The sequence below is a fragment of the Oncorhynchus clarkii genome, chromosome 14, assembly GCF_045791955.1.
Source record: "Oncorhynchus clarkii lewisi isolate Uvic-CL-2024 chromosome 14, UVic_Ocla_1.0, whole genome shotgun sequence".
In the NCBI taxonomy this organism is placed as follows: Eukaryota; Metazoa; Chordata; class Actinopteri; order Salmoniformes; family Salmonidae; genus Oncorhynchus; species Oncorhynchus clarkii.
In genome coordinates this window covers 30,299,719-30,323,846 of record NC_092160.1, presented here as the reverse complement: position 1 = coordinate 30,323,846, position 24,128 = coordinate 30,299,719, and the positions used below count along the sequence as shown (strand labels likewise).

The 24,128-nt window shown below is 42.0% G+C and overlaps 2 protein-coding genes across 4 annotated transcripts; both read right to left on the bottom strand.

The window, feature by feature from the left end:
• Window positions 1-16,653, bottom strand: LOC139366498 (V-type proton ATPase subunit e 1-like). 3 transcript variants are annotated; one of them, XM_071104023.1, is made up of 7 exons: window positions 14,245-14,282; window positions 12,726-13,916; window positions 12,365-12,457; window positions 6,911-7,002; window positions 6,610-6,714; window positions 6,347-6,465; window positions 1-1,348 (listed from the first exon to the last, which is right to left on the bottom strand). In XM_071104023.1, exons 2-7 carry the CDS (start codon window positions 12,804-12,806, stop codon window positions 1,152-1,154), a joined length of 687 nt encoding a protein of 228 aa, XP_070960124.1. In that variant the 5' UTR covers window positions 12,807-13,916; window positions 14,245-14,282; the 3' UTR covers window positions 1-1,151. The 3 variants fall into 3 exon arrangements, 2 of the variants coding, with proteins under 2 accessions (XP_070960124.1, XP_070960125.1); XR_011626773.1 differs by lacking the exons at window positions 1-1,348; window positions 6,347-6,465; window positions 6,610-6,714; ... (1 more) ...; window positions 12,365-12,457; window positions 14,245-14,282 and adding exons at window positions 14,363-14,555; window positions 15,913-15,960; window positions 16,430-16,653 and having other exon boundaries at window positions 12,913-13,916; XM_071104024.1 differs by lacking the exons at window positions 1-1,348; window positions 6,347-6,465; window positions 6,610-6,714; ... (1 more) ...; window positions 12,365-12,457; window positions 14,245-14,282 and adding exons at window positions 14,422-14,555; window positions 15,913-15,960; window positions 16,430-16,653 and having other exon boundaries at window positions 12,913-13,916.
• Window positions 16,654-18,236: 1,583 nt separating this feature from the next.
• LOC139366065 (large ribosomal subunit protein uL24) lies at window positions 18,237-21,305 on the bottom strand. The gene is made up of 4 exons (XM_071103153.1): window positions 21,245-21,305; window positions 19,896-20,071; window positions 19,528-19,668; window positions 18,237-18,402 (listed from the first exon to the last, which is right to left on the bottom strand). Exons 2-4 carry the CDS (start codon window positions 20,061-20,063, stop codon window positions 18,274-18,276), a joined length of 438 nt encoding a protein of 145 aa, XP_070959254.1. The 5' UTR covers window positions 20,064-20,071; window positions 21,245-21,305; the 3' UTR covers window positions 18,237-18,273.
• Window positions 21,306-24,128: the final 2,823 nt, after the last annotated feature.

The following is a 24,128-nucleotide window of genomic DNA, read 5'->3' as shown; positions in this document are numbered from 1 at the left end:
TTGACTTTGTCTGAGGCCTTTATTGGTACACTGAATAGAAACGCCAACACGAAAACAGATTTTTATTTCCCAAATGACATGTGAGACCGTCTTCATGTAGAGGGTAGAGAGGTCATGCAGCTACCAGCCCCCCTCTCCCCATACCCCTTCTCCCCCTCCAAGGTGTTGAAAAGGCAACGTCAGATAACAGGTCCACGCAAATCTTAAAATAACCTCCTCTCAACCTCCACCCCCGGTGGAAAGAAAGGGCGCAGGGACCAGGAGAGTGAACCGGGTCAGAATAATCTGCTTTTCCGGTTCCTATCTGAAGAAAGGCAGAGACGCATGGTTCCTTATCGCTGACAATGTGATTACTGCCACAGCTTTTCAGATTGGTTCTGCCCTGGTGCCTGGGCTACACAGACTGTACTGTTCCTCCTGCTGCCAGCTACTGGGACTAGGCCTCACCACTGCTGAGCCAAGTTAGCTAGCTCCATAAGGAAATACTGACAACCAGATGCAAGACCAGAGTCACTGAAACTTGTGATATGTACATCCCACATGTCCACACTGGTGCTGGGGAAAAAATGTTTTTACACAATTTCATAATGTTAACATTTTATTGTGATAATCTCTTTGAAAACTGATTTCGTTACAGAGAATGTGTTACACATTAACATGAACCCCTATACTTTAAATAATGGGCCGGAAGAAATGGAATCTCCATTATTAGATAAGGCTACTGGTAATATCCATTTATTTCTCTTTCAGAGCAGGACATAAATACTTAGACAACAGCTTTAACTTCCTGCAATGGAATAATACATTAACATGATAATCATAACGAGTGGTTACATTAACCAACAAACTTTCCTATAAGTATTGCAAACAGCTGACGGCAGTCTGATATTACCTTCCATGACAGACGCATAGTGTTTAAAATAGGCTTATCCCGGTAGCCATTACTACTGTGTGTGCGCACAAGACTTTAAATGTTAATATGGAATTACATGTGTCGACCTGTGGCAGGTAGGAATGATAAATAAGCAGTATATTCATCTGCCAATACTCAGGTCACACGACTCACTTGTCGTAAATTAGCTTATATGATCATAGTTACTCTAATCAAAGTTGCTCTAAAAGTTACTTAGTTTAAGTTAGTTGTGTCTGGTCTAGAGGAAGAAGAAGAATCTCTTCTTGAGGATGTAGAAGACTGTGGCGAGGAACAATGCGAGAGCGAGGAAGATGAGCAGTTTGTCAGTGAGCTCCCTGCGGTTGTACTTAGTGATGAGCTTTCTCCCCAGCTGGATGGTTCCGGTCATGGCCTTAAACTCATCGTTGGTCTCCAGGACCGCCTGAGACGAGGTTGCTACAGAGGAGAGAGTCCACACTAGGCTTTGGCAAAGACTTTGTGTCTGGACATATCAAATAGCCGACTGTTGAAATGTGTCAGTTGCTTATGTTTGTATTTGAAAAAAGCAACTGAGAAACAGTCCTTGTGTCCTCCAATTTTAGTTATTTTCAAAGCAAAATCAAATCAAATTTTATTGGTCACATACACATGTTCAGCAGATGTTTTTGCGGGTGTAGCGAAATTCTTGTGTTTCTAGCTCCAACAGTGCAGTAATATCTAACAATTCACAACAATACATGCAAACTTAAAAATAAAATAATGGAATTAATAAGCAATATATACATTTAAGGACGAGCAATGTCGGCGTGGCATTGACTAGAATACAGTAGAATACAGTATATACATATGAAACTCAACTGGCGCCGGAAGAAATGGCAGCAATTTTACAGGCGCCCAACCAATTGTGCTATTATGTGTCTTTTTTCGCGTTATTTGTAACTTGTTTTGTACACAATGTTTCTGCACCCGTATCTTATGGCAGAAAAGAGCTTCTGGATATCAGGACAGTGATCACTCACCTCGGATTAGACAAAGAGCTTCTGGATATCAGGACAGCGATCACTCACCTCGGATTAGACAAAGAGCTTCTGGATATCAGGACAGAGATCACTCACCTCGGATTAGACAAAGAGCTTCTGTATATCAGGACAGCGATCACTCACCTCGGATTAGACAAAGAGCTTCTGGATATCAGGACAGCGATCACTCACCTCTGATTAAACAAAGAGCTTCTGGATATCAGGACAGCGATCACTCACCTCGGATTAGACAAAGAGCTTCTGGATATCAGGACAGCGATCACTCACCTCTGATTAGACAAAGAGCTTCTGGATATCAGGACAGCGATCACTCACCTCGGATTAGACAAAGAGCTTCTGGATATCAGGACAGCGATCACTCACCTCGGATTAGACAAAGAGCTTCTGGATATCAGGACAGCGATCACTCACCTCGGATTAGACAAAGAGCTTCTGGATATCAGGACAGTGATCACTCACCTCGGATTAGACAAAGAGCTTCTGGATATCAGGACAGAGATCACTCACCTCTGATTAGACAAAGAGCTTCTGGATATCAGGACAGCGATCACTCACCTCGGATTAGACAAAGAGCTTCTGGATATCAGGACAGCGATCACTCACCTCGGATTAGACAAAGAGCTTCTGGATATCAGGACAGCGATCACTCACCTCGGATTAGACAAAGAGCTTCTGGATATCAGGACAGTGATCACTCACCTCGGATTAGACAAAGAGCTTCTGGATATCAGGACAGAGATCACTCACCTCTGATTAGACAAAGAGCTTCTGGATATCAGGACAGCGATCACTCACCTCGGATTAGACAAAGAGCTTCTGGATATCAGGACAGCGATCACTCACCTCGGATTAGACAAAGAGCTTCTGGATATCAGGACAGCGATCACTCACCTCGGATTAGATGAAGATTTTCTCTACAACAAAGAGGACGTACAGGACATTCTCCAAACACACCACAGGATCGACATCACCGTTATTTGCAAGGTACGACGCAGGTACAGAGGACAAAGAGCCTTATGCCTGATCAGGCCCCGGAGAAGGCGACAGGGAAAGCTGCCGTTACCGTCAATACTACTCGCCAACGTGCAATCATTGGACAATAAATTAGACGAAGTACGATCACGAATATCCTACCAATAGGACATCAAAAACTGTAATATCCTATGTTTCACGGAATCGTGTCTGAATGATGACATGGATATTCAGCTAGCGGGATATACGCTGCACCGGCAGGATAGAACAGCACACTCCGGTAAGACGAGGGGGGGTGGTCTGTGCATATTTGTAAACAACAACGGGTGCATGAAATCTAAGAAAGTCTCTAGATTTTGCTCGCCTGAAGTAGAGTATATTGTGATAAATTGCAGGCCACACTACTTGCCTAGAGAGTTTTCAGCTATACTTTTCGTGTTTATTTACCACCACAGACAGATGCTGGCACTAAGACCGCACTCAGTCAGCTGTATAAGGAAATAAGCAAACAGGAAACCACTCACCCAGAGGCGGCGCTCCTAGTGGCCGGATACTTTAATGCAGGGAAACTTAAATCAGTTCTACCAAATTTCTATTAACATGTTAAATGTGCAACCAGAGGGAAAACAATTCTAGATCACCTGTACTCCACACACAGAGACGCGTACAAAGTTCTCCCTCGCCCTCCATTTGGTAAATCCGACCACAACTCTATCCTCCTGATTCCTGCTTACAAGCTAAAATTAAAGCAGGAAGCACCAGTGACTCGGTATATAAAAAAGTGGTCAGATGAAGCAGATGCTAAACTACAGGACTGTTTTGCTTTCACAGACTGGAATTGGTTCTGGGATTCTTCCGATGGCATTGAGGAGTACACCACATCAGTCACTGGCTTTATCAATAAGTGCATCGAGGTTGTCGTCCCCACAGTGACTGTACGTACATACCCCAACCAGAAGCCATGGATTACAGGCAACATTCGCACTGAGCTAAAGGGTAGAGCTGCTGCTTTCAAGGTGCGGGACTCTAACCCGGAAGCTTACAAGAAATCCTGCTATACCCTGCGACGAACCATCAAAACAGGCAAAGCGTCAATACAGGGCTAAGATTCAATCATACTACACCGGCTCCAACGCTCGTCGGATGTGGCAGGGATTGCAAACTATTACAGACTACAAAAGGAAGCACAGCTGCGAGCTGCCCAGTGACACAAGCCTACCAGACGAGCTAAATCACTTCTACGCTCACTTCGAGGCAAGCAACACTGAGGCATGCATGAGAGCATCCGCTGCTCCAGGCGACTGTGTGATCACGCTTTCCATAGCCGACATGAGTAAGACCTTTAAACAGGTCAACATACACAAGGCTGCGGGGCCAGACAGATTACCAGGATGTGTGCTCCGGGCATGTGCTGACCAACTGGCAGGTGCCTTCACTGACATTTTCAACATGTTCCTGATTGAGTCTGTAATACCAACATGTTTCAAACAGACCACCATAGTCCCTGTGCCCAAGAACACAAAGGAAACCTGCCTAAATGACTACAGACCCGTAGCACTCACATCCGTAGGCAGGAAGTGCTTTGAAAGGTTGGTAATGGCTCACATCAACACCATTATCCCAGAAACCCTAGACCCACTCCAATTTGCATACCGCCCAAACAGATCCACAGATGACGCAACCTCTATTGCACTCCACACTGCCCTTTCCCACCTGGACAAAAGGAACACTTATGTGAGAATGCTATTCATTGACTACAGCTCAGTGTTCAACACCATAGTACCCTCAAAGCTCATCACTAAGCTAAGGATCCTGGGACTTAACACCTCCCTCTGCAAATGGATCCTGGACATCTGGACGGGCCGCCCCCAGGTGGTGAGGGTAGGTAGCAACACATTTGCCACGCAGATCCTCAACACTGGAGCTCCACATGGGTGCGTGCTCATTCCCCTCCTGTACTTCCTGTTCACCCACGACTGCATGGCCAGGCACGACTCCAACACCATCATTAAGTTTGCAGACAACACAACAGTGGTAGGTCTGATCACCGACAACGACGAGACAGCCTATAGGGAGGGGGTCAGAGACCTGGCCGTGTGGTGCCAGAATAACAACATATCCCTCAACGTAAACAAGACTAAGGAGATGATTGTGGACTACAGGAAAAGGAGGACTGAGCACGCCCCCATTCTCATCGCCGGGGCTGTAGTGGAGCAAGTTGAGAGCTTCAAGTTCCTCTGTGTCCACATCAACAACAAACTAGATTGGTCAAAACACACCAACACAGTCGTGAAGAGGGCACGACAAAGCCTATTCCCCCTCAGGAAACTAAAAAGATTTGGCATGGGTCCTGAGATCCTCAAAAGGTTCTACAGCTGCAACATCGAGAGCATCACTGCCTGGTACGGCAATTGCTCGGCCTCTGACCGCAAGGTACTACAGGGGGTAGTGCGTACGGCCCAGTACATCACTGGGGATAAGCTGCCTGCCATCCAGGACCTCTATACCAGGTGAGAGAGGAAGGCCCTAAAAATTGTTTAAGACCCAGCCACCCAGGTCATAGACTGTTCTCTCTACTACCGCATGGCAAGCGGTACCGGAGTGCCAAGTCTAGGACAAAAGGGCTTCTCAACAGTTTTTACCCCCAAGCCATAAGACTCCTTAACAGGTAATCAAATGGCAACCCGGATATTTTCATTGGTTGCCCTCCCAACCCCACCAAACCCTCTTTTTACGCTGCTGCTACTCTGTTTACCATATATGCATAGTCACTTTAACCATATCTACATGTACATACTACCTCAATCAGCCTGACTAACCGGTGTCTGTGCTACTTTTAATGGACAATGCCATGGCGATTGTAACTGGACTAATCTAATGTACTGAAAATTGTCACTGAAAAAAGTGACTTTTATAGCCTCGCTACTGTATATAGCCTGTCTTTTTACTGTTGTTTTATTTCTTTACTTACCTATTGTTCACCTAACATCTGTTTTGCACTATTGGTTAGAGCCTGTAAGTAAGCATTTCACTGTAAGGTCTACACCTGTTGTATTCGGCGCAAGTGACAAATAAACTTTGATTTGATTTGAAAAGGTGGAACCATCTCCATATTGTTCTCACCAGTGGTGTGGTGGAAGGTAAACACACACAAACAGCATTTATGCACCTTTTTTATGTTGCTCAAACGTTTACCCACCTATTGCAAAAAAGTGCATTGTAAATATAGGGAGCATTACTTTATTCACTGTGAAAGGCGATCAGCGTTTACCCACTTTTTATCACTACTTCTCACTCATCTAGTTCTTCCAGATGTGTAAACACTGAAAGAAAAGGGAGCTAGGGGATGGGGTCGGGGGCCGAAATTATAAACACTACTGTCCTCTCAGAAACACAGACTACGACATGATTTACACTCTGTACTCTAGGGGGTGCCACTCACCCAGAGTGGTCATGGTTTCCTCGCTCTGCGTCACCTGCTGTGACATCATCCGGCTGATGCTCATCAGGCTCTCAGTGATGTCACTGGACGACTGGGCCAGCCCCTCTTTGGTCACCTTTCTGATTGAAGGAAAAAATAAAGATACTCTAAATCTTCAGAGTAACAGACAACAATAAGACAGAAAGTATAAACACACAGTGAAATAAGGGAACGACAATGAAACAATACAGAAGAGTATCTAGAAACAGGCAATATCTGTTTACCTATGTCTAAATTCATTATCTCCTCCATAGAGAAGAGATTCCTTCTCCAGGTTGTCTAGTGAGAGTTTACTGGCCAGGTTGGCCTTCCTCCAAGCTGTCTGGTTACTGCAGGGATAGGAAACATACAGTTTCATTAGGATGCTTGCTTATAGTTTATGCACTAGCACTATATGTAAAAGGTCTATGGAAAACACCAGAAAACCATTCTAATGGAGACATGCATCCCACTAACTACTACAGATTGGATCCAGTACTGAAGAAACAGCCCTAATCCAGCAACACTCCTACCATGCACTCTTACCTGACCATCTGCTTGCGGTGTCTGTCCACCTCACTGAGTAGCGCCAACTTGTCTGACTCTTTGTCCTGCTCCCTCCCCATCTGATCTAGGTCCTGTCAAACAGTGATCATTTCGTCAACAAAAACTATGACGAAAAATACTCGTCAAGTACCTATTTTTCCTGACAAACTATGACGATTACGAGACGCCCTGGGAAAAAAACACAACTATTACAAATGACTTGGTCGACGAAAATGTGACGGGACGAGAATTCCATGTGAGATTAATCAACATTTAATTTAACATGAAGCTCATTTTCATCCATTTTGTCCACTCCTACACATGCATGCAGAATATTTCATGTAATCCTCTCATTGACATCTTTTAGTTGCGCGGTCTGATTGAGTTGAGCTGATTTGCCCGGCTCTCCCACACAGTTCCCAGGCGGTCTCTTCAGTCACTCGTCAATCTTCTGAACGGATGCGAAGCCAGGACAATGGACTTGAAACTAACCTCAAGTATAAAAATGTTTTACTTTCAAGGCTATTTTTGCTTTGATCACATCAGAAGCTCTATTTTCTCATGTGCCCTGTTACTCATTAATCTGTGTTGCCGCTCTCGCGCCGCAGACTGCAAACGCGATTTGCGGTTGCTTTTTTCCTATGCGAAAAACTAATGCTATTTGTTGAATATTAGAAGTACATTAATACTGCTGTTTCAATTAATCCACGTACAGTTGAAGTTGGACATTTACATACACCAAATACATTTAAACTCAGTTTTTCACAATTCCTGACCTTTAATCCTAGTAAAAATTCTCTGTTTTAAGGTCAGTTAGGATCACCACTTTATTTTAAGAATGTGAAATGTCAGAATAATAATAGAGAGAATGATTTATTTCAGCTTTTATTTCTTTTATCACACTCCCAGTGGGTCAGAAGTTTACATACACTCAATTAGTAGTTGGTAGCATTGCCTTTACATTGTTTAACTTGAGTCAAACTTTTAATGTAGCCTTCCATACGCTTCCCACAATAAGTTGGGTGAATTTTGGCCCATTCCTCCTGACAGAGCTAGTGTAACTGAGTCGGGTTTGTAGGCCTCCTTGCTCACACACACTTTTTCAGTTCTGTCCACACATTTCTATAGGATTGAGGTCAGGGCTTAGTGATACCTCGACTGTGTTTTCTTAAGCCATTTTTTCACAACTTTGGAAGTATGCTTGGGGTCATTGTCCATTTGGAAGACCCATTTGCGACCAAGCTTTAACTTCCTGACTGATGTCTTGAGATGTTGCTTCAATATGTCCACATAATTTTCCTTCCTCATGATGCCATTGATTTTGCGAAGTGCACCAGTCCCTCCTGCAGCAAAGCACCCCCACAACATGATCCTGCCACCCACGGCTGGGATGGTGTTCTTCAGCTTGCAAGCATCCCCCTTTTCCTCCAAATATAACAATGGTCATTATGGCCAAACAGTTCTATTTTTGTTTCATCAGACCAGAGGACATTTCTACAAAACGTACAATCTTTTTCCCCATGTATAGTTGCAAACCATAGTCTGGCTTTTTTATAGCGGTTTTGGAGCAGTGGCTTCTTCCTTGCTGATCGGCCTTTCAGGTTATGTCGATATAGAACTCGTTTTACTGTGGATATTGAGACTTTTGTACCCGTTTCCTCCAGCACCTTCACAAGGTCCTTTGCTGTTATTCTGTGATTGATTCGCACTTTTCGCAGCAAAGTATGTTCATCTCTAGGAGACAGAATGCATCTCCTTCCTGAGCGGTATGATGGCTACGTGGTCCCATGGTGTTTATACTTGCGTACTATTGTTTGTATAGATGAACGTGGTACCTTCAGGAGTTTGGAAATTGCTCCCAAGAATGAATAAGAATGGTGGAGGTCTACAATTTGTTTTCTGAGGTCTTGGTAGATTTCTTTGGATTTTCCCATGTCAAGCAAAGAGTCCTTGAAATACATCCACAGATACACCTCCAATTGACTCAAATTATGTCAATTAGCCTATCAGAAGCTTCTAAAGCCATGACATTTTCTGGAATTTTCCAAGCTGTTTAAAGGCACAGTCAACTTAGCGTATGTAAACTTCTGTGAATTGTGATACACTGAATTATAAGTGAAATAATCTGTCTGTAAACAATTGTTGGAAAAATTACTTGTGTCATGCACAAAGTAGATGTCCTAACCTACTTGCCAAAACTATAGTTTGATCACTATCGACCTGGTAGTCGGGGCTCTATTGTCCCGCTAACCCCTCGGACAATGAAAATATAATCGAAAATCCCATCAAACACTTGTCATCAAATCAGTAGGCCTATCATACTTTTAAAACTAACGTCAATGTGATGATCAATTTGAAGAAAGAAGTTCAACAGCAGGTTGAAACAGTGTACAACGTGGCCCGTTGTTTAAAGCCTAACATAACGAAAAGGACAGCGCTTTCTAAGGTAATGATTAATTCAAAACACCCATACGCATATTAGAGTTTATGCATAGGCTTATGAGCCCAAAAAACTGAATTCATATTATGATTGTGCCCTTATACAATACATAGCCTACTGCATAATACTCATGGCAGAAAAACATCAAACAAAACTGATTTAAGATCTTTGGTACATAATTGGTCTAGCCTATACTCCAAAATTAAACAAATTTGAGTAACCGTCTTTGAGTGTGGACAGTATTATTATGCATACTGGATGGACTGGTTATCTTATTCTACTCTCCAACATTTCTATCCATGAGTCTGGGAGAAAACATAGAGGCCTAGGCGATGCTGTTGGTTCATTGATTGTGCAGGCCTGCTTACAGTTAGCCTACAATTAGTGAATTTGTATTTGATTTTGAATAGCCTAGTAATAGGGAATGTTTTATATTTTCATAATTAATTGAGTGACATATTAAATTTAGCTATACAGAATAAATATCTCACCACCATGCGTTTCCTTCTCTCTCTCTCCTTTATTCCTTTATAGATTTCGCAGACAGGCTGTCAACAGTTTAGTGAAATATGTTTCGTTGCGAAAACATTTTACCATCGATGTTCCCGAACAGATTTAACTTGGTTTCCAAAATTAAGCACTGGTTAGCTATAGGAACAAGGTTGAAGCGCCCATGGCTATACAGCGTTTGGGCGGAATATCACCTTTCGCCCCGTGAGTTCATGCTCCTCAAACAGTGGTTAATGCGTGGAGTGAAATACGTGTTCTTATATTTATTACTCAACTGCTCATATTAAGCACATGTTCCGCTATAAAACTCAAGCAGACTACAAAACAGACCGTCGGGAAAGCGCTTGGCCTCCATTCACTATTCCGTGTGCATACAGATGACGTGTATTTTTCCCTGCCCATTTGATAATGAATGGTCCATTCTAAATCGAAACGAATTGTACATACTGTATTAGTAAAGACAATATTAAATTGAGAAGTGTCTGATGTGAAAATATGATCGCTTGTTGAGAGAACAGCTGTGCAGCCTGAGGCAAGGAACCGAGCGCAAGCTTTTTTGCTACATTCTCAAATCATCACAAGCCTATAGTCGCACCATGCAACCCACATATGTTTTGATTTCTAAGACATTCTAATGTTTGTATCATTCATATAGGACCTGATCCTAATGATCACTTTTACGCTCAACATAGCCACTTCATACGCGCACTTGCTCCGGAATGGGAAAAATATAATTTATATTTTATTCATCGAAGCTCAATTATATTATTTTTACTATAAAATCATATAAAATTAAATAATTTTACGCCAAACTCCAATACCTCGACTTTGTTGTCTTTAATTTTAAGCATATCTTGTCAGCTAAATGAACAAGCCTACAGCCTATAGCATTGGGGTTTATACCCAGATAACATAGGCCTACAGTAGACCGACTCATATTCTGTTCTTCTGAAATATATTTTCTTCATATCATGATTCTTTAGACCTGACAAAAATAAATGGTGGATTTATTGTGATGATGTATATTACATTTATTAGATTTTTTTTTAAATGTAGATGTTCCAAAGGCATGTATGAGTGGAGTCCTGGAGATGCTAAACGTGTTTATGTTAATTAAACTCTGCAACTGTTTTAAAGTCACCATTAGCCTCATGGTGAAATCACTGAGTGGTTTCTTTCCTCTCCGTCAACTGAGTTTGGAAGGACACATGTATCTTTGTAGTGAAGGTGGTTGAGACACCATCCAAAATGTAATGAACTTCACCATGCTCAGCGGGAGATTCAATGTCCACTTTTTTTTCTTCATTTTTATGCTCAACCAACCTTACAGATAGATAATTGTATATGTGTGGGGTACAGAGATAGGTTAGTTGTTCAAAAATCATGTTAAACGCCATTATTGCACACAGCTTGAGTCCATGCAACTTATCACTTAAGCAAATTTTTACTCCTGAAATTATTTGGACTTGCCATAACAAAAGGGTTGAACACTTATTGACTCAAGACATTTCAGCATTTTATTTTTTATTACCGTGTAAACATTTCTAAAAAATATGATTCCACTTTGACATTATGGTGTAGATCAGTGACACAACATCTACATTTAATGAATGCTAAATCCAGGCTGTAAAACAAGGTGCAGATATTTTCTGAAGGCACTGGTGTCTAGCAGTGGCCATGTGGCTAGTATCAAAAAGGGCTTTCTACAAAATAGCAACATCAGCGCCAAAGATTTGTATTGTTACATCTGTGTCAGCAGAGATAGTTTGGAATCTAGACCATAAGCAATATGCACAGATATGCATTTCCAAACAATGCTACTGCCACCTTCTGGTTTGGAGTATTATAACAAGGCTGAGTAGACGACGTCTTCCAAGGTCTTTGCTGTGTGAACCTTTAGAAAATATTGACTGTTGACACTGTTCAGAGGTGCTATGTACTGTCGACAGGCAAACTTTGACAATACTACTGGTGTGTGTCTGAGCTTTTAAAGTTGGATTTATTTGGATAGTCCATCTGTAGATGCTCTACAGACTATATACTAACCCCAAAAGTAAATCTTAACTTTATTCTAAACCTAACCTTAGCAAGCAGTTGCTTATCAACCTATAGTTTGTTGATAGTATGACCATCTGTAGAGCAAATCCAGACAATCCAAATAAACTGACCGAAATTACTAAAATCTTACAACTAAAATGTATTTTAAAGACAAACGAAGACTAAAACTAAAATTGCTGCCAATATTAACACCACTGTCAAACACTCAGTTATAATGTGTCCTACAACTAACATTGATGGATACAGCTCAATATGAACTGACATATCCAAGGTTTGAATCTCAATAGTCTTAATTAAGAGGTTTCCTCAGTCTCCCCTCAACATATCTGATAGATCTGGACAGTTGAAATCGCCACCAGGCAGTTGACAGGAAATGAGGAATGAAGGCTATTTGTTTTTTAGAACATTGAAATGTATTTGAGACAGGAGGATTAACTGTCTCTTACCTGAATCCGTAGCCTAAGGTTGTTGAATTTTGCTTTCACTTTGGCATTCAACTCTGTCAGCTTGACGTGTGGTCCTATACACTCATTGACATCCTAATGTCAATGAGTAAATGAGAGATATAGATACAATCAGACAAATGGCTTTTGTCATATATCCAAAGGTTCAAAAAGATGATCAGTCCAAATCTATTCAGACTCCCGGCCAATGTACCAAAATGGGTCAGTGGCCAAATCCCCCAAAAAGAAGCCCAACCAGCTGCGACAGAAAATAAGGTTATTTTCCACAATGAGTACATGACAACATACAATATCGTTGCATTATATGGTCTAGAACAATAACCTACGGAATCAATATTCATACCTGCACGAGAGCTTTTATTTCCAAGTCATATTTGATGATTTCTTGCTCGCATATTCGGACGTGGACATCCAAAGACGCCATGTTTGACAACAAACTCGTCTACGGCAAACCGCGAGGAGTAACTGAATTGACTTTCCCATAGTTCGTAAAAGTAGCGCGTCTCTTTACTTACACAGCAAAGAGGGCATTTCGGTCGTGAGCAACAACAATCGGTTTATTAACAAAGCAAAAACATGTAAATCAATACGTGGATTGATTGATGACGTTTAATATCTAACATTTCTAAGGACAACAATGAATGCCATCACACACACAATAAAGGACATATGGAATTTAAAAAAAGGCTGCATAACATGCAACATACATATTTATGGGGTACGAAGAGTCCAATAATGGACTAAAGGAGCCTAATGTTACTGTTTAGAGGGGAATTGGCTCTGGCAGCCAAAACAGCCAAATACTCCATCTAAACATGAATCGATTCTCCATTGTGGTACAGTTCTAGAAAAGTCCTCTACTTTCAAACCACATCAAAATAATTTCACAAATGCAAAATATATACTTACTGCACTGATTTAACATGGCTGCACCTGACAGTTTTTTTCTGTGACACATTTGTGGCGTGTTTCTTCCCTTTACACAATCACAGGTAGCTAATTAGCATGTAGTCCGGTCAATCTTCCTGTCTTTTTTCCATAAACAAAACACTGTAACATGGAAATATGGCAGTGTGGAAACCCTAACCCTATAAAAGGTGTGTAGTAATTTAACCATATCGCAAGCGATGCGTGTTAACATTTCAAGCAACAAAACTCCCCTGGCCAGAAGATACTGTCGTCAATAGGCGCTAAAGGTAGTTAGCATATATAAAATGGGCTAGGCTAACTAGCAACATGCCTTGACAATATCATATATCAATGTTAGAGAATCAAAATGTCATACAGCACATCACACAGAACATACAAATCAAAGGTTGATACTTTATTCTTAAAGCACTAAAGAGGATTTCTCTAGAAAAGTCCTTTTGGGGATCCATTTGTACAAATCATCTTTGCAGGCATCTCTCCACTCTCACTAAGGTCAGGTGTCAAAGGCTGGGTTAAGGCTTAAGCTATACAAAAACAGTTCCCTTCGTGAGGAGGTGATCGAGTGAGGGCTTCATTGGTGTACAGCAGTGAGTCAGGTCCTCCCCTGCAGAGAACACACAGAGAAAATTGTACAGATTAAAATAGATAGAGGAAGCCACGACTACAGACTATTGACAGAGAACAATTTCTTCATTAATTGATTTTATCTAGTGGCCTACACATTTGCAGCAATAAGGCGGAATCGCAGTATAGACTTAAACAAAATCGAACAAAATAAATTGAGTGATGATATGGACCTCAGGTGTATCTGACTGGGTTGACCCGTAGTAGGAGAGGGGCCGAGGCCTGGTAGACTAGGGCCAGTGGGTTTACCTGTAGCAGGAGAGGGGTCGAGGACTGGTAGACTGGTAGACTAGGGCCAGTGGGTTTACCTGTAGCAGGAGAGGGGTTGAGGGCTGGTAGACTGGTAGACTAGGGCCAGTGGGTTTACCTGTAGCAGGAGAGGGGTTGAGGGCTGGTAGACTGGTAGACTAGGGCCAGTGGGTTTACCTGTAGCAGGAGAGGGGTCGAGGGCTGGTAGACTGGTAGACTAGGGCCAGTGGGTTTACCTGTAGCAGGAGAGGGGTTGAGGGCTGGTAGACTGGTAGACTAGGACAAGTGGTAGTACATGTACCAGATGGTATCATTCTTTAGAGCTGGTCCAAACAGAGGGTTGAGCTGGGCCAGGATCGCTATCAGCCAGCTGGAAATATACAACACATACAAATGATTACATAACTACACATCTCTGTCATGGCTTCTGTTATGTAATGGCTTTGTTTGTGCTCCTCAGGAAGAATAGCAGCATCTAAGGCATCTGATGGGGATCTAAATGAAGAATAAAGATACTTGTGCATGTCTTTCACTTTTAGACATTCTTGTTCTACTCTATAGTAATGGAGGACCATGACAGCAGGGTCAGCTATAATAGAGGAAACCAACTAAGCACTCAGTACAGCAGACTGAAGGAGACAACATAGCACGCTACTTTCTTCCCTCAGCTGCTGTAGAGACCATCCCCATCACATGGCCTGCACTGGCCCCTGGTGGAGATATGGCAAAGTAACACGGCATGGTTATCCGCTCGCCTGACAACTTTGAAAGCTAAATAAATAACTATGAAATTAAATGGCATCTCAGGACTAACAGGTTATATTGAATGGGATCATTACCTACCGTACAAGCAACAGGTGTACTCTGGGACCCTTACCTGCAATCCTCTGGGACCCTTACCTGCAATCCTCTGGGACCCTTACCTGCAATCCTCTGGGGTCATTAACTACAATCCTCTGGGGTCATTAACTACAATCCTCTGGGGTCATTAACTACAATCCTCTGGGGTCATTAACTACAATCCTCTGGGGTCATTAACTACAATCCTCTGGGGTCATTAACTACAATCCTCTGGGGTCATTAACTACAATCCTCTGGGGTCATTAACTACAATCCTCTGGGGTCATTAACTACAATCCTCTGGGGTCATTAACTACAATCCTCTAACTACCGTACAAGCAACGGGTGTACTCTAGGCCTACACTTATTTTCTCTATTGTCAAAACTGACCATGAACTTTGAGGGTGTCTACATCTGTAACAGACTGGTAAGCACTATGTATTGAAGTTGGGACATTGAAATCGAGCTGCAGTTGGCCCAATCAATGAGTATGGAGAATAACCTAAGGGTAAAGTGTTCTCTCTCGGTGTCTGTGTGGGACATAGTTATGTGCTATGCATATAACTATCTCCAAATATAAGCTAATAGTCCAGTTTCACACTTCCATGGAAAGCAACTTAGTTAGGCCTAACATTGTGCATGATGCGAGACTCAAACACACAACACTGGGGTGTAAGCATTAAGAGTTTCTAGTCAACAAATTCAGGTAGGTCCCTCACAGTTTTGTTCTGTTTGGTTCATAAACGGTAAAGGGTTTCCGTAATGAATACACCCCTGATGTTGCCCGCCTGCACCTTGTTCCAACCAACTGAGCCAAATTAATACAAGAAGGACCCTCAGTGATACTGTGAAATATTCTGCTACATTCCTGGGAGGACTATACTTACAACAGGTAGCAGCAGACAGCAGTTAGCACCAACATGGTAACTATCACTCTGTGGAGGAGGGAAAGAGGCATTATTCCACTGGACCAAAACATTACTACAAAGCAGTAACAAGACATTAAGCTATACATTTGTACCCCTACAAAAAACATTACTCATATCTATGGTTTATTATGACAAGTGCTCATTTCTCAGATGTTCCACTAGACCTAGTTCATGCAGATAGGGCTTCATCATGCCAACTTGAGTCACCTGCAAGTGACAGAGCAGATGGGCACTAGACATGGACTGGGGAAGTTCCAAAATGACATCTTGATTTGTCTATGTTCCATTAATTCTTTATCCAACAAGGAAAAATAAGTTTCAAAACATTGTCAAATATTAAAGTTTATTCTAGTTCAAACTAGAGCCTACTACTACTACTACTACTACTACTATATTTTCTAGTTAGCAACATGTAAGTTAGCTAGATAACGTTAGTGTTTTTCTATCATGTTAGCTAGCTAGCTAATTTACTTACCCTCTGTTCGGTCCTTTGGGGATAAACCACGGCACAACTCCACCAATAATCCCCCAAAACAGAGTCATTACCGACATGGGAATTACAAAACTAAGCGCCGCCATGTCTGGCTTTTGGAAATAGTTTTAAAAGTAGAAAAAGTAAACGTATACACTTGGCAACGCTACTCAACGCCGAAATAGCGAACTGTTGCCAGGCCCCCGGACTAGGAAGAATGGATCACATGATGTCGCCACAGTAAACTGGGCGTGTAGCGGTACCAAAAGTGTTTCATAAACTGATCCTAGGCCAGTGTTTTATAGAAGAAACTTGATCCTATGGGAAAATGTTGTTTTTGTAGTGTTTTTGGATAAACGCCGAAAATAAGGTCTGTGGTAACACAGGCTTAGGAGATCTTATACATTTTGTTCAATGAGATAGGCGTCATCACCTAATGTTACTTTTTGTGAATTTTGAAGCAATTTACGTAATAAAAAAAACACATAAAGAACACAAAAGGCTTAATAATTCATAAAAGTAATGGCTGATATCTCATAGAAACAAAAAGTACAAGATCTCCCAAACCTCAAAACTATATTCTTTCCACATAGGAATGGCTGAACGAACCAGAGGTATGTTTTCCGGTTTTTAGGACTACAAGCGGACGATCTCTACTCTCCCTTCGTTATTACATGTCTAAAGCCATCCAAATATGTCATTCATACGAAACTTTACATTTTCCTTAGCTAAAGCTTGGGTTTATATTGGCAGAAGACTGCCAGTTTTGACCCCTATTAACAGTCTAGTGCTAAATTGATACGATTTGACATTTAGATTAGATCATGATATCAGGGGATACTGGATGATCCTAAATCAGCACTCATACAGTAACCACGTTTCCATCCACACCTTTTTATGTGAATAAAGTCCAAACGGATTAAAACCAGCAAGTTTTGGTACAATCTTATAATGCCGACAGATCATTTGTTCATCAGACGTGGAGGGGTCTTTTTGTGTCGGTAAAGGTTGTTATGCGACGGAAACCTTTTTTTATGCGCAAATATTGATATACCATCATATCGAACTAAACTTGTCAAGCGATGGCATGTTGTGTGGTCCTCCCACTACAACTCGGGAAAGCATGCTCCCGAGTGGCGCAGCGGTAAAACATTGCATCTCAGTGCTAGAGGCGTCACTAAAGACACTGGTTTGATTCCAGGCTGTATCACAACCGGCCGTGATTGGGAGTCCTATAGGGCGGCGCACAATTGGCCCAGCGTCGTCCGGGTTAGGCCGTCAATGTAAATATTTTTAACGGACTTGCCTAGTTAAATAAACTTGGCTAGACTAAATACATTATGAACTTCACAGGGTGGTGAAAGTGCACGGTGATATTGATGCTCCTATTCAATAAATATCGATGGTCTTCATCTAGTGACATGGAGCAATGCTTGTGAAAAACAGTCTTGCTCTTATCCATAATCTCATGTCAACTAGGCTACCCCCACTGTATCTGCGAGCTGTTGGCTAGAGCGCTGGTGCCAAGACCAGAGTAGACATATTTGCTATTTAAGGCAAGTTTGACAAAACTATCCGTAGAGTTCAAAATGTGATGGAAACATATTGAACGTTTGATTTTATTTGTTACATGAAAACGTAATTGGAAAAGAAAAGTGTGCACAAAGAATGTGAACCATCATGCAATCAGGCTGGTTCCAGCATGCTAAACCAGAGTATAACTAGGCAAAACATGAACATCCCCATACTTGTGGCTTGCCCACGGTGCAGTACTTCACTGCAATTCTTCCATTTACGACAGACAATGAAATTGATTTGTACAGCAGTTTATTGTAAGCAATAGATTTTCACTCTGCCATCTTCTCAATGGTTTCCTCCTTGTATTTGCCCTTCTCCTTTCCGTCAGCGCGGGACTTAGCCTTACGCTCCAGGATCTTCTTGCGATCCTTGTCCAGCTTTAGCCTGGTGATCACAACCTGGGAGGAAAGAGAGATGTGAGGATTGATTCTAGGTCGATTTCGATAAAAACAGCGGTGGAAAAACTGATTGTGAAATCCAAAATGAATTTCTCATCACAAAGAATCATCTCAGCCACAACACTAGTCTAGCTACATCAGAAGCCAGCCAGGCTTGGGAAGATACATTGTGAGTTTCTGCGAAACAGTGGACTTTATCTGCAACACCAATCAGAAATGACAAATACATGTCCAGACATAACATGGAGAGCCATTCTATTAGACAAACGAGAATAGCCCTCTAATTCTACACAAGACCTGGGGAATCATATCAAATGTATTACTACTAATATCACTGATGGCCAAAACTGGCTGGAGCCTAGGCTAAAACCTTATCTTCAGTTTCACAATTTAACATTGAGCCCAGACAATGTCCTACATGTCAGGTAAATGCAGTAAGTGGAGCACTAGCATGTAGTCAATGTTTCCTCCCCAGTTCAGCATACATTGGGTGCCTGTCTTACTACATGTTGTTCAAACCAGTCAGGCTGACTACATTCAACTAATCTTCCTTAGTAACAGAAAAACACCTGTTGCCATGACACCCGAAGGCTGAAACCAGTGGTGATTGGCAAATATCTACATTCGCTCAATTTACCCTCACCAGGCACCCTACCGAAACAGTTTAACTCTTTCTCAATTAATTGTTCCTTGATTTCGCTCCTCCGTCTCAAAGTACATTGGAGAACGTCAGAGGGTGGGAGAAAACGTCTTGAAACGGAGGTGTCACCCAGACATGTCCAACAGAAACACGCAACTTTGTTCCGTTTAAAAAATTAAAAAATCTCCCAATTGCACCAACTGAACATGACCACTGAGCTTGGACAGTGAAAAAGCTGGATGTATTTAAACATTCCAACAGGTACCCATCAACAGGTAGCTGCTGAGAAGGGTAGTTATTTAGATGTTTTTTTCTTTACACTCCACAATGATACAATACAAAATAACGATTTGAACCACTCAAATTGAGTTGAGAAACTAAAACAATGATTATCCAACATGGTACAGAAGTCATATATAATACATCTATACACATAAACAAACAATGTACATGCGTGTGACTACAGGTAGATGATAGAGCCTCACCTTGCTGGGGTGGATGCCGACGTGCACCGTGGTTCCGTTGGCCTTCTCTCTCTGCACACGCTCAATGTAGATTACGTACTTCTTCCTGTAGACCTGCACTACCTTGCCAATCTGCTGGCCTTTGTAGTGTCCACGGACAACCTGCACAGCACAGAAATGTAAAATGACATTAAAAAACGACATCACCCACGTGAACAAAATCCTAACGCTAATTTGAATCGATCTGAAATCAGGTGTTAGTTCAGGTCTGGCCTGTACTACAAGACTGGAATTTTATGTAGCTCCTCATGCATGTTAGTAGCAGCTAGTTAGGCAATCTCAGAATGTGTATAAAGTCTGTTGAAACGCGTGGTTCTGGGGGTCTTTACCTGGACTTCGTCGTCCTTGCGGATGGGCATGGACCTCGCATTGTACTTCTGACGGAGCTCCTTGGAGAGGGGGGAGGACATGATCTTCCTCCGGATGTGTGAGGGGGCATTGAAGTGCCTCTTGCGGTTCTTACGCCGCGAGGATGTCACAAATGGATTCAGCTTCATGTTGATGGCTGCAGGGCAAACACATGTATCACTAGCCACTTTAAACTATGCCACTTTGTTTACATACTCATCTCATATGTATATACTGTACTCGATACCATCTACTGCATCTTGCCTATGCCGTTCTGTACCATCATTCATTCATATCTTTATGTACATATTCTTTATCCCTTTACACGTGTCTGTATAAGGTAGTAGTTTTGGAATTGTTAGCTAGATTACTCGTTGGTTATTACTGCATTGTCGGAACTAGAAGCACAAGAATTTCGCTACACTCGCATTAACATCTGCTAACCATGTGTATGTGACAAATAAAATTTGATTTGATTGATTTGAACACAATTGCCAACAATCAGATTAGAGGGTTAGCAGTGACTGACGACTTGCTACATGTCAAGAATTTGTCGTTTCGGCTATGTGTTTGTTACAAGTAACAAACCAACACCACAGCATAGTTTATGTACAACACAAAGTGACAGAGCCAAGAGATTTCCCACCTGAAAGATAACGTTTGTTCGCTAGCCTTATAAGCGAGCACCTCAAGCTGCAAAATGTTATTACGGTGAAGCTAGTTAGCTACATAGATGGGTAACGTTAGCTAGACAGTCCTTTTCTGGATCTCATGTCACTACCTAGCTACAACAGCTAACGTTAGTTAGACTTGAGGCCCAACAAACAGCAGAACTAAGATTGAACAATCCAGGGACAATCACCGAGACCACTAACTAGAAGTTTACACACAGATCTATTATCTGTTATGCACGCGTCATGTCCATGCATTCAACATTACATGGGTACACACAGCTAGCATTAGCCACCTAGCTAGGTAGCCATGTTAGATGATTGTCAACACTTCAGTGTTAACGAAAGACAAACTACAAATCAACGCCATTGGTTTCTCTAAACGAAACACTACGCGAACATATCGTGTAATTAACGTTCAGGCTCAGTTGAAATCCCAGCCATTCTCTAGAATTGGTAGCTTGCCAGCACAGGTCGAGGGATGCAGATTACGGGAGGTTTGATATAGCTGTTAATATACAATTTGTCTCCAATACTGACCACTATAGAATAATAACAGGGGTACCTGACTTTACATGTACTTTGGGGGATGTACAAAAGTGTATAACATAGGATGGATGTTGATTACGTTGGTGAAATTGTCAACCAGGAATTCTTACCCTGCCGATAACTCCTCTGTGGCCGGCGGAAAAGAGACCTTCATTGTACTTCCGCTCCGATTAGTTCACACACGAATCCCGCGAGAAGTACACTCAAATTTAGCAGGACAGGAAAATGGTCAAATTCACGCACTTATCAAGAGAACATCCCTGGTCATCCCTACTCCCTCTGATCTGGCAGACTCCCTAAACACACATGCTTCATTTGTAAATTATGTCTGATTGTTGGAGTGTGCACCTGGCCCTCCGTAAATAAATACAAAAAACAAGAAAATGGTGGCGTCTGGTTTGCTTAATATAAGACATTTGAAATGATTTATACTTTAACTTTTGATACTTAAAAGTACATTTAAAAACAAATGCGTTTTGACATTTACTCAAGTACTATTTTACTGAGTTACTTTCACTTTTACTTGAGTCATTTTCTATTGTGGTATCTTTACTTTTAAAGAGAATTGTATGAAAGTATGACAATTGGGTACTTTTTCCACCACTGAACGTATGCATCAAACTGTATGTGTAGACGGCTTGACAGAAATGGTAGCAGAAGGGGAATGTTGAACATATCCAGATGATACTGCGTTCTCATAGGCTTACAATTATGTTTTGATTATATCTTGAACAGTAGCTAAGATTATCATTGGTTGTGATCTTTGCAAAATAACTATTTTGGATGCAGCAGTTGTTAGCTAGAATGCTAACGCTCATTGATATAGGCTGTAGCAAAAGCTATCCAAAGAGCCATTTTACTGGTTGAAGTTGAAGTGTTTTTTAAGTATAATGCAGTTGATTTGTGATGATGACACACATTATATCCAATCTAAAAGTAGTCCGAAATGCATTCATAAGCAACATGTAAATAGAGGCTTTTTTTGCTGGTGTTCTATCAGAACTCCCCCTTGTTCTGCCACTAATTTGCGCGCATCGCCCTCGTTCGTGAATTTTTGTAAACACAGAAAGTGTTCTATGGAAGTATGCTATTGTAGAATATTAGCAATATGGATGTTGACCAAGAGATGTCGCCATAAACCATGATGTAATTCCCTTGGACCTCGTGGACCTGTCAGGAGTTTCCATCTTCACTGGTTTACCCGGATCATCAATTAGTAGGCTAATTGGGGTTGGGGGGGGGGGGGGGGGGGGGGATGGGGGGGGGTGTAAAGGTTAATTTTGAATCACGCCAAGACAAGGCAATTTCCAACTCCGCCACACACTACCCCGTACCCCTCCAGCCCCTCCCTACCCACTCCTGTCAGATATCCGGGAAAAGAGGCGCACAACCTCCTGTACTGGCCTGCCAGCGCGAATCAGGATGAAATTACACCATGCAGATGACTATGTCTGAACGCGGAAGCAAAAGGCGCGTTGTCATGGACACCACACTTCTCCGCCGCACGCTGTTATAACCGTTTAACGGACCATGCTCGGCTCTTGCTGTCTGTCTGGGTGAAAGTGATGCGGTCATAGAACGAGCAGTTCCAGCTCGTTTCCTCCCTCACCGATCTCTGGTCTCTCTCGCGGCAGTGCGGATGTGGAGTGAACACTGGAGCACTGCCTTCTGCTAAACGGAGAAGAAGATGAAATGTTTTTCCCGTTATCTCCCGTACATCTTCCGCCCTCCCACCACCATCCTGTCTTCTACATGCCACACCGAAGGTAGGTAGAGACTCACCGGGGCTCTCAGGAGAAGTGTGTGTATTGTGGTTGATAGTAGAGGGGAGTTTAGATGTCTAGTATAGATATCGTTAGATGTTGACCATTTGGTGAACTACACTGGATGTAGGCCTGTATGCTTTATCTGTTATTCTGAACTTAACTGTGTGAGCTGTCAATGTGAGCTGTCATATAGGGTCTGTGTCCTGCCTGTAGTTTTATCCTGTAGCATGACGTAGCCTAGTAAAAGTAAGACAACTGACAACACTTATGAATACAAAAGTTTGGCTATTCTAATGGCAAACTAAAATCAAAGCTGAAGTATGGGAAAGTAATTGGCATGTGATTTCACTCTGGTTGTGCTGATAAGTGGACAAACGTTTAGAACTGATCTGCACAACTGTGACACCAATCCATTCTGAGAAGACTGATCATTCTGAGAAACCTGATCATTCTGAGAAGCCTGATCATTCCGAGAAGCCTGATCATTCTGAGAAGACTGATCATTCTGAGAAGACTGATCATTCTGAGAAGCCTGATTATTCTGAGAAGCCTGATTATTCTGAGAAGCCTGATTATTCTGAGAAGCCTGATCATTCTGAGAAACCTGATCATTCTGAGAAGACTGATCATTCCGAGAAGCCTGATCATTCTGAGAAGACTGATCATTCTGAGAAGACTGATCATTCTGAGAAGCCTGATTATTCTGAGAAGCCTGATCATTCTGAGAAGCCTGATCATTCTGAGAAGACTGATCATTCTGAGAAACCGGATCATTCTGAGAAGCCTGATCATTCTGAGAAGCCTGATCATTCGGAGAAACCTGATCATTCTGAGAAACCTGATCATTCTGAGAAGCCTGATCATCCCGAGAAGACTGATCATTCTGAGAGCTTCTTGGTAAACAGCACTACTACACCTAAAATACCTCCATTTCAGTAGAACAGTGTGACGTCTCTGTTTCAATGTCCTCTTGTTAATTTGTCTGGTATTATACAGGGGTATGCCACATTCCATGTGCTTCCTAAAGCAGAGCAGACAGCGATGTTCTGTGATCAGGGCAGATAGGGAGAGCAGACAGAGCACTGAAGCAGTTGATTGTTACAGAGGGCAATGTGACCGTGTGTGTGTTTGTGTGTGTGTGTGTTGGAGTACTTCAGGGCACTACAAAGCAAAGTGAGCAAAATTACTGACTTGATTCCTCACTGACTTGATTTCCTTGTTTGTGGTA

Excerpts from the sequence above, each read along its gene's own strand:
- LOC139366498 (XM_071104023.1), bottom strand. The coding sequence starts at position 12,806 with ATGGCGTCTTTGGATGTCCACGTCCGAATATGCGAGCAAGAAATCATC. Across the intron at positions 6,466-6,609 it reads GATAATGAATTTAGACATAG|AAAGGTGACCAAAGAGGGGC; the intron begins GTAAACAGATAT and ends TCCTTCAATCAG. Across the intron at positions 1,349-6,346 it reads GGAAACCATGACCACTCTGG|CAACCTCGTCTCAGGCGGTC; the intron begins GTGAGTGGCACC and ends TCTCCTCTGTAG.
- LOC139366065 (XM_071103153.1), bottom strand. The coding sequence starts at position 20,063 with ATGAAGCTGAATCCATTTGTGACATCCTCGCGGCGTAAGAACCGCAAG. Across the intron at positions 19,669-19,895 it reads GCAAGGACGACGAAGTCCAG|GTTGTCCGTGGACACTACAA; the intron begins GTAAAGACCCCC and ends TGTGCTGTGCAG. Across the intron at positions 18,403-19,527 it reads TCGGCATCCACCCCAGCAAG|GTTGTGATCACCAGGCTAAA; the intron begins GTGAGGCTCTAT and ends CTTTCCTCCCAG.